General features: G+C 36.3%; 1 protein-coding gene across 1 annotated transcript; it reads left to right on the top strand.

Annotated features, from left to right (window-relative positions):
- Positions 1-6,299: 6,299 nt before the first annotated feature.
- Positions 6,300-10,397, top strand: LOC137732341 (nuclear pore complex protein NUP58). Its single transcript, XM_068471655.2, has 6 exons — positions 6,300-6,912; positions 7,248-7,362; positions 7,638-8,108; positions 8,244-8,754; positions 9,535-9,575; positions 9,832-10,397. Exons 1-6 carry the CDS (start codon positions 6,602-6,604, stop codon positions 9,871-9,873), a joined length of 1,491 nt encoding a protein of 496 aa, XP_068327756.2. The 5' UTR covers positions 6,300-6,601; the 3' UTR covers positions 9,874-10,397.
- Positions 10,398-11,335: the final 938 nt, after the last annotated feature.

Raw genomic sequence — 11,335 nt, 5'->3', positions numbered from 1 at the left:
TAAAAACTTTCAAACTGAACAGCTCTACGCTACATGGTTTCCTACTCCAAAAGGAAGGCAAAATAACGTTGATTAATATAAGTAAACAATAATGATATAGGATTCTTCTAGACTTCTGATGCAGGAATCCAATTGTGCAATTATTGATTAATATAAGATTACCGCAAATTAACTCCAATCTAAAATCTTTTTGCACACCACGAAACAAATTAATTATGGTTTCCTGTTTTTTTGTTTACAAATTGCATAATTTTCCTATATATAGAAAAAAAAACTCAAAGTTTCATACGTCCCTTAAGTATTAGGCTTATCTACGTCTCCTAGAATTTGATTTTAAGTTCATTTTGTTCTCTGTAACTTAAAAGTCGCAACTTTATTTTGTGAAACTCAAAATTCGCTCTAGTTCGCCCCCTGGAACTCGATTTTTATGCCCCCTGAATCTCAAAAGTCTCCATATTACATTATAAAACCCAAAATCCACTCCACAATCCCTTAATTCTGTTAATTCCGTTATGCGGATTTGATTTGGATGCACTAGGCTAATCAATTTCTTTTTTATTTTTTCCATCTTTGCAAATCATGCACAGCAACCCAAAAAATTCCAATTCTTACTTTCTTCTTTTACACTTAATATTTTTTTATTGTCAAATATTAATGCACAGTGGAGATTTATAATCAAATTCATTAGCACATATGTTCCTGGGGCCGACTTTTGAGTTTCAAAGAGAAGAGAGAGTCCACGAGTCAAAGTGGAACAAATTTTGAATTTCAGAGAATAAAGTGATGGCTTTTAAATCACATGAGGCAAAATGAGATCAAAATCGAGTTCCAAGGAGGAACTAAAAATAACCCTAAGTATTAGTTGTTTTAGTATTGTGGTTGGTGGTCTCCTATTTTTCTTCAAACGCAGTACTACATCTTCAACTTTGCAATAGCTTTTATGCTTCTTGTCATTGAGTTCCAGAGCTATGCTGGTAAATACTTCCTCCTTGTATATAATTTTTGGTGTAAAAACAATATAAATAATATACATATATATACACACATAAACTCACACGCATATATTTACGTATACAAAGCTATGTCAGATTTAATGTCAAGTTGCAGGAGCTCAAGGAGTTGGAGTTAACTATGGCAGACAAGCTGACAATCTTCCCGCCGGACAAGGTGATCGAGTTATGCAAGTCCAGGAACATTTAAAGAATTTATCTATTAGTGACCTGCTTGAAAAGAATGGGCGGGCACTCTCGTATTTCAACCCCACACGATTCATAGTTGTGGAGCCGTCCAAGACATATACCACAACATGGAGGTCGACCTAATTCATGTGACGCACGTGAACAAAAGGTTTGTTAACAAGATGTTCTGCAGGCACTGAAAGGGTCAGGAATACAAGTCATTTTAGGCACGCTCAACGCAGATGTCCCAACACTAGCCAATGATCCAGCATTTGCTAACGTTTGGCTCCAAACCAACGTCATTCCCTTCGCTTCATCCGTGAATCTTTGATGTATTTCCGTTGGAAATGAAATGGTTCCAAGTGAAAATGCTACCATCGTAGTCCTTGCCATGCGAAACCTCAGAGCATCTCCAATGAGAGTCCCTGCTTGGGGACTTCCACCACCACCTTTGAGGACTAATTTCTGAGTTTTAAAGGAATATTCGAGTCCCTAAAAGAATATTGTCTACAATGAAAATTCCTTATAGTATAATCATTAAATATAGGGACTAAAATATTAAAAAAATTATTATTCATTTCATTGAAATATTTGTAACCATTGATAAAAATAAAAAACTATCTCTACCTTTGATTTTTCAAGAATTAACAAACAAAAGGCAAATGAGAATTTGTCCCACTTGGGCGGGTTCAAAAAAACAAGGAAAAGAAACATAAAAAGCAGCACCATTCCCACTCAAAATTAATGTAGAGTCCACTATTTGAGTCCTTATATGTAGTCCTTATATTTGAGAATTCTTTTGAGGTGTCCGGCGAGTCCCTATGTATTAAGATACTTTGAGAACTTCAATTCCGGCCCATTGGAAGCCATTTGTCCCTATACTTAGGGACTATATGATTGTAGGGACTCCATTTAAGGCCTCCGTAGGAAATGCTCTTAGAAATGCCCTAATTGCAGCCGCCCAACCCGGATATTCCTCTATCCACTGCATTGTTCCAAAATGTACTGGCATCACCATATATATCCGGCTTCTGCCAGAGTATGGCATCCTGATGCAGCCTCAATAATGGTTCCTCTAGCATTTGCAAACCCCACCCACCCCTCCCCCTCTTTCTCTTCAACGAATATTCATATTTCCTACCAATCACCCGCAAGACATCAGGTTAGACTATGCATTGATGAATGCCAGAGGTTATATGTTGTACAAGATGGAGCATTAGGGCACACGAGAAAGTAGGGGCACAAAATGTTGAGGTTGTCGTTGGTGAAACAGGCTGGCCTTCACAAGGAGAAGGAGAAGAGCCTGCAAATATTGAGAATGCTGAAGACATATATTAGCAATCTGATAAAGCATAGACAAGTTGGGACACCAAAGAGACCAGGAAAGGGATTGGAGGCTTCCCTTTTTGCTTTCTCCAAGGAGGATCTCAAGCCCAAGGGAAGTGATCAGCATTGGGGATTGTTTAATCCTGATATGACTGAGGTTTACCTTGTTTACTTTTTATTTTTCATCTGAGGTTACTCCATTAGCAAAAACATAATTACATAAATAGCGGTCCAAATACAATATCCACACAAACAAAACATGGCTTTGGCCGCAGCATAAAAAACTTTCTTCCAGCTCTTCCGCCGATATCGCCGAAGCGGCAACCCCGACAATCTCGAACCGCCACCACCAACTTTTACCAGGAACCAACACCTCAGAGGATCTGAAGGGATCGAGAGATTGGTGATGGTTAGGGGTGAAAAGGCTACGGAAAAAACAGGAAGAAAAGCAGGGGAAAAGAACAAAAAAGAAAAGAATAAGGACGTAGAGGGAAAGGCCATCGACCCTAATCGGAATTAGGATCGGCAACAAAAGGAAAACTCTAGGCTTTGTTACTGCTCTTACTCACAGAGAGAATAACTCTCATTCTCTCTCAGAGATGGGCTCTCACTCACGTCGAGAAAATTTCTGTGAACCCCACTCTTTTCAGTTTTTTGACTTTTTATTTAGGGATGTAATATTTGTTGGTAATGTATCATTTAGGAAGAAGAATTGTTACTTTGCTAATGGAACAAATTTGTTTAATTTAATGGGAGAGTTTGGATGCAGTGCCTGATTGTTAATTTAATGTTCTTTGATCGAAATCTTGATTTTTATTTTTTAATCGAAATCTTTGACATTAATGTAATCCTTAACATTAATATAATAATATTTTCTGTGTAGGTTTTATATTTTTAAATTAAAAATTGAAATTTGTAGTTATTTATATTAATGAAATTTAAATAAAACCTATAGTTTGTGAGATTAAAAATATTAAAGGATGAATTTTACTCTCCAGTATATTGTGTGTATATAAACATGAATACATTCAACAAAATTAACAAAAATATTATTGTACCAAAACATGGTTACATTTTCCAAAACCACAAAAAAAAAAAAAAAAAAAAAACAAAACAAATTACCCTAATACCATTATTAAGTTTCTTCGTTTAAACTTGACATGGATATATTTTCAAATCAATGAAAAAGAATGTACCTATATAATTTAAAAAATAGATTAGAAAATTTTGAACTAATTTATATAAAAAATAGGTACATTTAATATTTAAAAAAAGGGTACATTTTACATATAATAAATTTGTATATTTAAGAATGGGTACATTTATGATTAAAAAAAATTGAAAAATGATATGAAAGGGTACATTTAAAATTAAAAAATTGAAATTTTTTTACAAAAAAATAATGTGTACAAACTTATTCTAATTTTTTTTTTTTTTGGCAATTTTTGAATTGAAAATAAATTAGGAGTTTAATAAGGATTGAGTTTTAAAGCTCTAAATCAATTACTATTTTTTATTTTAAAATTATGTAACTAACATGTAAAACCATTAATACATTAATGTTAGAGAATTCGATCAAAATTTAAAAACTTATAAGATCTCAACTAATGAACATTAGTAATTAGAAGCCATATACTAATTTTTCCTAATTTAATTGTTATTTGCTCCAAGTTAATTATGAAATCATATATTGTTTGTTAACTAGAAAATGGTCGAAGTACAAAATCTTGCAAATAAGAATTTTATGTTACTAGATTTCTAATGGGGTTGCCATCGTCATACTAAATGAGATTTCTCCCGACATTATTCAAGACATCTTCTTTCATGATCTCATTTGTATTTGAAATTCAAGTTGAATGTCATCCTTTTGCATCACAAAAAAAGGCCAAAGTACAAAGTCTTGGTGTCAAATTGGAGCAATTCTCGTGTCCACCTCCTGGACCACATCATTAATACATTCACACATCAATGTAGGCGTACTTTGTATACTAAGTTATCAGTTTAATTATTTACTTACTAATCATGAATAAAATAGTAATTACGTATTAATTAAACTTACCGACGATCTATTTCCATTTTTAAAACTACTTCCTACTTTATGCGCAGACTTCAATCTAATTTTTCATTTTTCTTTGAGGAAAAACATTTTTCTTTTTCCTCCTAACATTTTTCTTTTTACTTTACAGGTATGCCTAATCACATTATGTCTTGCTTTAAGTGTCCTCATAAACTAACTAGTCAATTGAATAAAGACTATAGACAGTTTTTCTAGGGTAATGCCAATAAATGTAATCCAATGAGTTGGAAAAATGTTTGTAGACCTAAACAAGTTGGAGGTTTAGGTATCAAAAACATTGAACATTTCAATAGGGCTTGTCTTGCTATGTTGGGGTGGAAAGTTTTGTTTGATAAGGATAACTAGTGGGCTAATATAGTTAGAAGGAAATATCTTAGAATTGATTCCTTTATGGAGTCTAGAGCAAAGCAAAACCACTCAGCTGCTTGGAAAGGCATTCTAGGATCCAGGGATATTCTAAGGGTATGAGGTGGTGGTCGGTGATGGCAAGGAAATTTTGTTCTAGACCCACAACTAGGTTTTTCCTTACCTCCTCTTTCACCTCATACCAGAAAACCAAACTCATCATATCGAGTGGGATAGCAAGGTTGCTGAGTTTATTGTTGATGGTTAGTGGGATAGAAACAAACTAACTCATGTAATGGATAGTGACATTGTTAACAAAATCTATGACATCTGTCTCCCTCTCGCTGGCTCCATGGACACTGTAGTTTGGGGCCCAAGTAACAATGGCAAATTCTCGGTTAAATCTACAACTTGGCTTCAAATGGAGGACTTGGGTTCCTCTTCATCACAAAAGCTTTTGAATAAGATTTGGAAGCAAGTAGTACTGCCAAAAATTAAGTTGTTTGCCTAGAGTCTTGTTAAGAGTAAATTACAAACTAGAAAGAGACTTAGCAAGTTTGTAACAAACTTAAATAACCAATGTCCGTTGTGTAACAACCATGAGGAGGATCATGATCACCTTTTTCTCCATTGTTCGTATGCTAAACAGGTTTGGAACTGCTCAAATGATAATTTATTTTCAAATATGGACAATAACCTCAAGGTGAGTGAATGGTTGGGTGGCTTGCCACACCGCGATAGGAATATAGTGAGTAGTTTAAGCAAAGCTTTAGTAATTTGTTGGCAAATTTGGAATGATAGAAATGCAAGTATTTTCAAGAATAAGAAACCCTTTCATTATAGATCTTTTACTCGAGCCATGACTATGGTTAATGATTATTTCAAGGAGAATTCGGGTCGCTTAGAGGAAGCAAGAGCAATTGCAAAAGAAAACTTGCTTAAGTGGCAATGCCCAACGTCCCCTTATGTTAAAATTAACTTTGATGGCTCAGTTTCAAACTTTGTGACTGCCGGAGGTTTTGTTGTTAGAAATTGGGATAGCAAACCTATCCTCATGGGAGCTTTGAACCCGGGCTCTATGACCATCAATGTTGCCGAGGCTCTTACTTTACGGGAAGCGTTGATCTGGGCTAGGAGGAGGAACTTGAAATACGTGGTTGTGAAGGGTGATTCCAAGTTTGTCATTGATGCGGTTCATGGTGCTTGTGATGTGCCTTAGAACCTAAGATCCATCATTGAAGACATCATGTGGTGCATTACAAATTTCCATGATATTAAGTGGAGGCATATCTTTAGCAAATCAAATTTTGTTACGGATGCAATTGCATCTGTTGGGCTTAAGAGAAAGGATCTGTGTATTCGGGATGCTTGTATCCCAATGGAAGCTAATGTGGCCCTTCTTTTCGATTGTAATGGCACTGGCTGTGTTCTTCTCTTTAATATATTCATTTTTCTATCCAAGAAAAAAAAAAAAAACATTATTTATAAGTTGTGACGAGAAAAATTGGATGCAAAAATAAGATTTCATTCAATTTTTCACTCCAAGTCCAACACTGCACAAAGGGCGGGTCTTTTTTCACGATCTTTTTCCCTCTCTAGGGTTTTGAAACGGGTCTCTTCGTCTTCCCCAATTTTACGACCCCCAATTCCAAAACGGCCCACAAAACCCACAACAATGGCGTTCTCGTCATTATTCTCCACGGCGCAGCCCCAACAGCAGCAGCAGCAATCGCTGTTTCAAACTCAACAGGCCTCGCAGCCTTTTCAGCAAAGCAGCTCCTTTTTCTCCCAACAACCACTGCAGCAGCAGCCGCCGCTGTTCCCACAGCCGCAATTTCAGCAGCAGCCACTGTTTCAGCAACAGCCTCAATTTCAGCAGCAGCAGCAGCAATTGTACTTGTTTACGAACGAGAAGACTCCGGCGAGTTATGGTACCAAGTGGGCGGATCTCCATCCGGATTCCCAGAAAGTTCTTCTGCAAATTGAGTACGTTTTCGGAATTTCTGTGAAGAAATTTTTAGCCTTTTTCTTGATTCGCCATTGTGATTTTTTTGGGGTGTTTGGCTTGATTGGTTGCTGAGAAAATGCAGGGAAAGAAAGTGAAATTTTGAGTTTGTTGTGTCAAGTAGTATTAAGCAAAATTGCTGCATTAGATTCCAAAAAGCGAATTATTTTTTTCACTATATTTGTTGGGTTTTAATTAAGTTCAAAACTTGGGTTTAGTTTGTATTGAGTTCCATAAGATTAGTGTATAGTTCACAACTTGAGTTTCTTTCTTACTTTTATAATTATCAGCTGATATAACCATTTGTTGCTTGCAGGGAACGGATACTGGGACATAGGGATGAAAGCCAGCGGCTGGATCAGTGTAGTCGCCTCTACGATTCATCAGTTTCGAATGATGCTTTTGAGCATGACGCAAGTCGTATTCTCCAGGTTTGTTTCTTGAACTGATCAAATTTTCTAATAGCGATTACTGTTTGTTTTTTCTCTGGTTGCAGTCTTGTTATTGTGAGTTGGTCGTTGCAAGCAAACTGCTTTAGTTTTAGTGGATTTAGTACTCTTGTTTATATACGACACTATATACTGCGGGGCTCAAATTAAGATTGATTTGTGATTTCTGCAAGAACATTTAGGGTCCTGGTAATGACAACAGCTGCTATCAAAATTCGCCTGTACAGGATTTTCAAATTCTTATGTTATCTTTACAGGAACTTGGGGGTATTGGTACTTCCATGGACCGAGAGAAAGCTGTTCTGCACGAGCTGATGGCTATTGTGAAAGATATGTTGCGGAACAGCGAGGTTGCTGTTCGTTCTTTCATGATTCTACGCCCAAGGTTTCTTCATCCAAATGCAGGAGGTACTTCAAATGCTACTGCCCCATCACAAGCTCCTGGAGCAACAGTACCACCAGGTTCAAGTAGTCAACCAACAACTACTTCTATAGTGCCAGTTTTTGATTTTTACAACGGGATTCCAAGGAAACCATCTCCCTTCCTACAGCAAACAATTGCAAGATTTGAGAAGTATCTTGTTGAGTGTCGCCAGTGGATTGAAGAATTAGAGCAGCTGCTTTTGGACTCAGAGAGGAACTCTGCCAATGATAGATACTCATTGTTGCAGTCTCTTCCAAATGTTATGAAAAATGTGCATGATTTTTTTGTTCATGTGGCAGCTAAGGTGAACAAAATGAATGATATTTTGTTTAGTTAACATTATTCATACAGTTATGCAGTAAAATGTACTTCATCGTAGATTTTATCAGCTAAAACCTGCACGTATGATTACTAATCAATGATATGATATGTTTTTTAGGTGGAGAGTATTCATCAATACGTTGTGTCCATGAAAACAGCTTATCTTGTTAACCAACGCCGCCAAGGGGATGGGAATGATCCATTTCTCGAGGCTGATCGGCGGGAAACTGCTAGGCAAGAAGCTGCTGCTAAGAGGGCACATCCAACTTTGCATTTATCTGCAACTTTGCAACCATCAACCCAAGTTGCTGGGTTGTTTGCCAGTTCAGGAACTCCTGGGACATCGACTGCCCCACAGACATCTGCAGCTACCATTACAGCTTCATCTGGGAGTGGACTTTTCAGTACCCCTTCTGCTCCATCTGCTTCCACGTCTTCCTCTCTGTTTGCTACACCACCCACTTCGGGTCCTGCATCTTCTCTTTTTTCAACACCGTCTGCTACACCCCAGGCATCACTGATTAGTTCTTCATCAGCGTTTGGACCTGCTTCAACTCCCTCTCTGTTTTCCAATCCTACTCCAGGCTTCAGTTCTACTACTCCTATTGGAAGTTCATTATTTACTTCAGGTTTCTTCTGATTCTTCTTAAACCTACTTACATTTAATGAAAAAAAATTATTATTCCTTATAATTTTCTAATTTGAGAACAGAAAGATGGTTTTGAGGCATTGAATGCGTTAAAGGGAAATCTCTCTTTATGATAGTGTATCCTAGAACGAATGCATGCAGAAGTCTTTTGGTATAAAAATTTATGATTTTACATTGTTCCCAAGATTGTCATGGTTCTATTTTTGTGTGCGGAGGTCAAAACTTACCAAGGAGCATTTTGTATGGGATTAGTAGTTGAAATTGCATTATGTATAAGCAGTGTCCAAGACAGCATGCATCTCCTTGGTTTGTCATTGTAAATTTATTAGTGGCCACCATATAGTTCTCAACTGTGCACACTGTTTTGAGCTATACAGTTTGGGAGATTCAGTTGTTTGCCCAGTAGTTTATATAGACTGAGGAATTCTTCTGATTGGTACCTATACTTTATTTGGACTTGTTCTCATTCACATGACATAGACGTAGGTGAGTTGTTTTTAAATATCATTTGCAATATAAGCATGAAAACTTTGATATAATTCACCATACACAATTATACAATTTTGTTTACCATAAAAGATTCTACAATTATACAATTTTGCTTACCATAAAAGATTCTACAGTGTTGTAAATATGTAAAATTGTACATCTTGTATCTTGACGTAACTCAGTTAACTCTGCTGGTAATAGTTGTTGGCACATTTGTGAATCTTTTATCCTAATTTAGGCTTGATTGACCAATGTTTTTATCACTTTACAGGTAGTGCTGGATCAGGGCTGAATTCTAGCTTTACTTCAACGGTGAGTGAATTTTCTTTCAGCTCTCTCAGTTCAGACACGTTGCACTTGATGTAACTCAAAATTTGCTCCCTAAACAAACATGAGCTTCGAAGTTATGAAGCTAATGCTAATTAAGTTTTTAGTTACTATGTTCATGTACAACAATAGCTCTATACTGCAGATGGAATTAATTTTCCATATCTAGTAATATAGTTTAATTGATGCTGCAGCATACATCTGCTGAATATCTTTCTTCTCTGTATTCTAACTATTGCAGAAATCAGCACGGCCGAGAAGTCGGACTGGTGGCCGCCGTTAGCCACAGCTGTTTCAGGGTCATGAAATCTGGAGGAAAGCAGCCAATTATTTGTATTTTAAGTGTCGACAATTGTTCTCTTTGCTCAATGCGCGACTTGCGTGCGGCTTCTTTTGCTGTGGAGTTCATGGATGTCGATAATTTTCACTGAATCCACGTCCTAAGAGAATCAAAATTTCGTTTGAAATACTGCTCCGGCATGTCATCTGCATACTCGGCTCCTTGCTGCAATTGTCTTCTCCTGTTGGAAGCTGACAGGCCCTCGCTGTTTTGTGATGTTGCAACGTGAGGTTAGAACATCCGTCCGGCTCACTGTAAAATTTAGGGTAGAGTATAGTTTCCATTTTTTCGTAAATGTGTTGACAAGAAAATTGCAGAGTCAAATCCTTCGTTATTGCGAGAGACATTGTTTACTTGTGGTGTCAAATGAACACACTCGATTACCCAAACTCATGAGTGATCAAGTTGATATGACCCCCACTGTTCGACAATTTTTACCATTATGTATTTGTATCTTGTATTGTCCATGATTTTGTTGGGATATCAATTCTTCTCGTGAGGATCATGTAAGCAGCGTGCTTGAGGAATGAGAAATAATACGCACACAGCGGTTTTTTAATCTGGGGGTAGAGTCGTGTGCTCCAGCCTCTGAAGTTCGTATCTCTTTTTCGTGAAAATTTAGTGTAGTTATTCTATTGTTTGTCATAAAGAACTTTAATGTGAAATCGTTAATAATATTAATAAAAAGTTACAATATTAATAATATATCATTAATATTATATTAATTATAAATAAGTCAATCATGTATTGTGATATTTAAATGTATTTAAGATAAACAAAAATTACAAAATTTGCCATTACAGCTGACAGTGACACCCACTTTAAATGACACTTTTTTTCATTTATATTTTAGAATAAGTTAATACGGATTCAGACACTCCAATGCTATGTCTCTTTTCTGCTTTTTGTTTTATTGGATTTAGACGTTGTGTTGCAGTGTCCATTTTCTAGTTCTATTTTTTTTCATCACTTACACACCTCCTATACTTAACACCTCGTGCGACTCCTAACTTTTGCATTTGAATTCAAACACTGCAACGCGCTGTTCGTTTACTATTTCTGTTTTTTATATTTGGATTCAGACATTATAATGCAGTGCCTGTTTTCTTGTTCTATTTTTTAATTTTGATTCAGACATTGCAATGCAATTTCTAGTTCAATTTTTTTAAAATTATTTATTAATTTTTTTTAATTCAGCCACCGCGTTGAATACTAATGGTGTTGTAGTTCTGGCATTTGGTTGTCATCTGATGGAGAAAATGACATCTTAGCAAGTTTGAAGACTAGAATAATGAAATTTCTTTAATTATATGGATGCCCATAACCAAGTCTGACCCGAATCGTATAATCAAACAGGAACATAAAACTAAAGCCGCTGTCCCACTACATTATGATACCAATCCAA

This window comes from Pyrus communis, chromosome 15 (genome assembly GCF_041283825.1).
Source record: "Pyrus communis isolate YQ-2024b chromosome 15, ASM4128382v1, whole genome shotgun sequence".
NCBI classification, from domain to species: Eukaryota; Viridiplantae; Streptophyta; class Magnoliopsida; order Rosales; family Rosaceae; genus Pyrus; species Pyrus communis.
Note: the sequence above shows the minus strand (reverse complement) of the source record. Positions and strands in the feature narration are given on the sequence as shown.

What these genes read in the sequence shown, in the direction of transcription:
- LOC137732341 (XM_068471655.2), top strand. Translation starts at nt 6,602, where the DNA reads ATGGCGTTCTCGTCATTATTCTCCACGGCGCAGCCCCAACAGCAGCAG. An exon ending in ACGCAAGTCGTATTCTCCAG is followed by an intron (nt 7,363 to 7,637) that starts GTTTGTTTCTTG and finishes TTATCTTTACAG; the next exon opens with GAACTTGGGGGTATTGGTAC. An exon ending in ATTCTAGCTTTACTTCAACG is followed by an intron (nt 9,576 to 9,831) that starts GTGAGTGAATTT and finishes TAACTATTGCAG; the next exon opens with AAATCAGCACGGCCGAGAAG.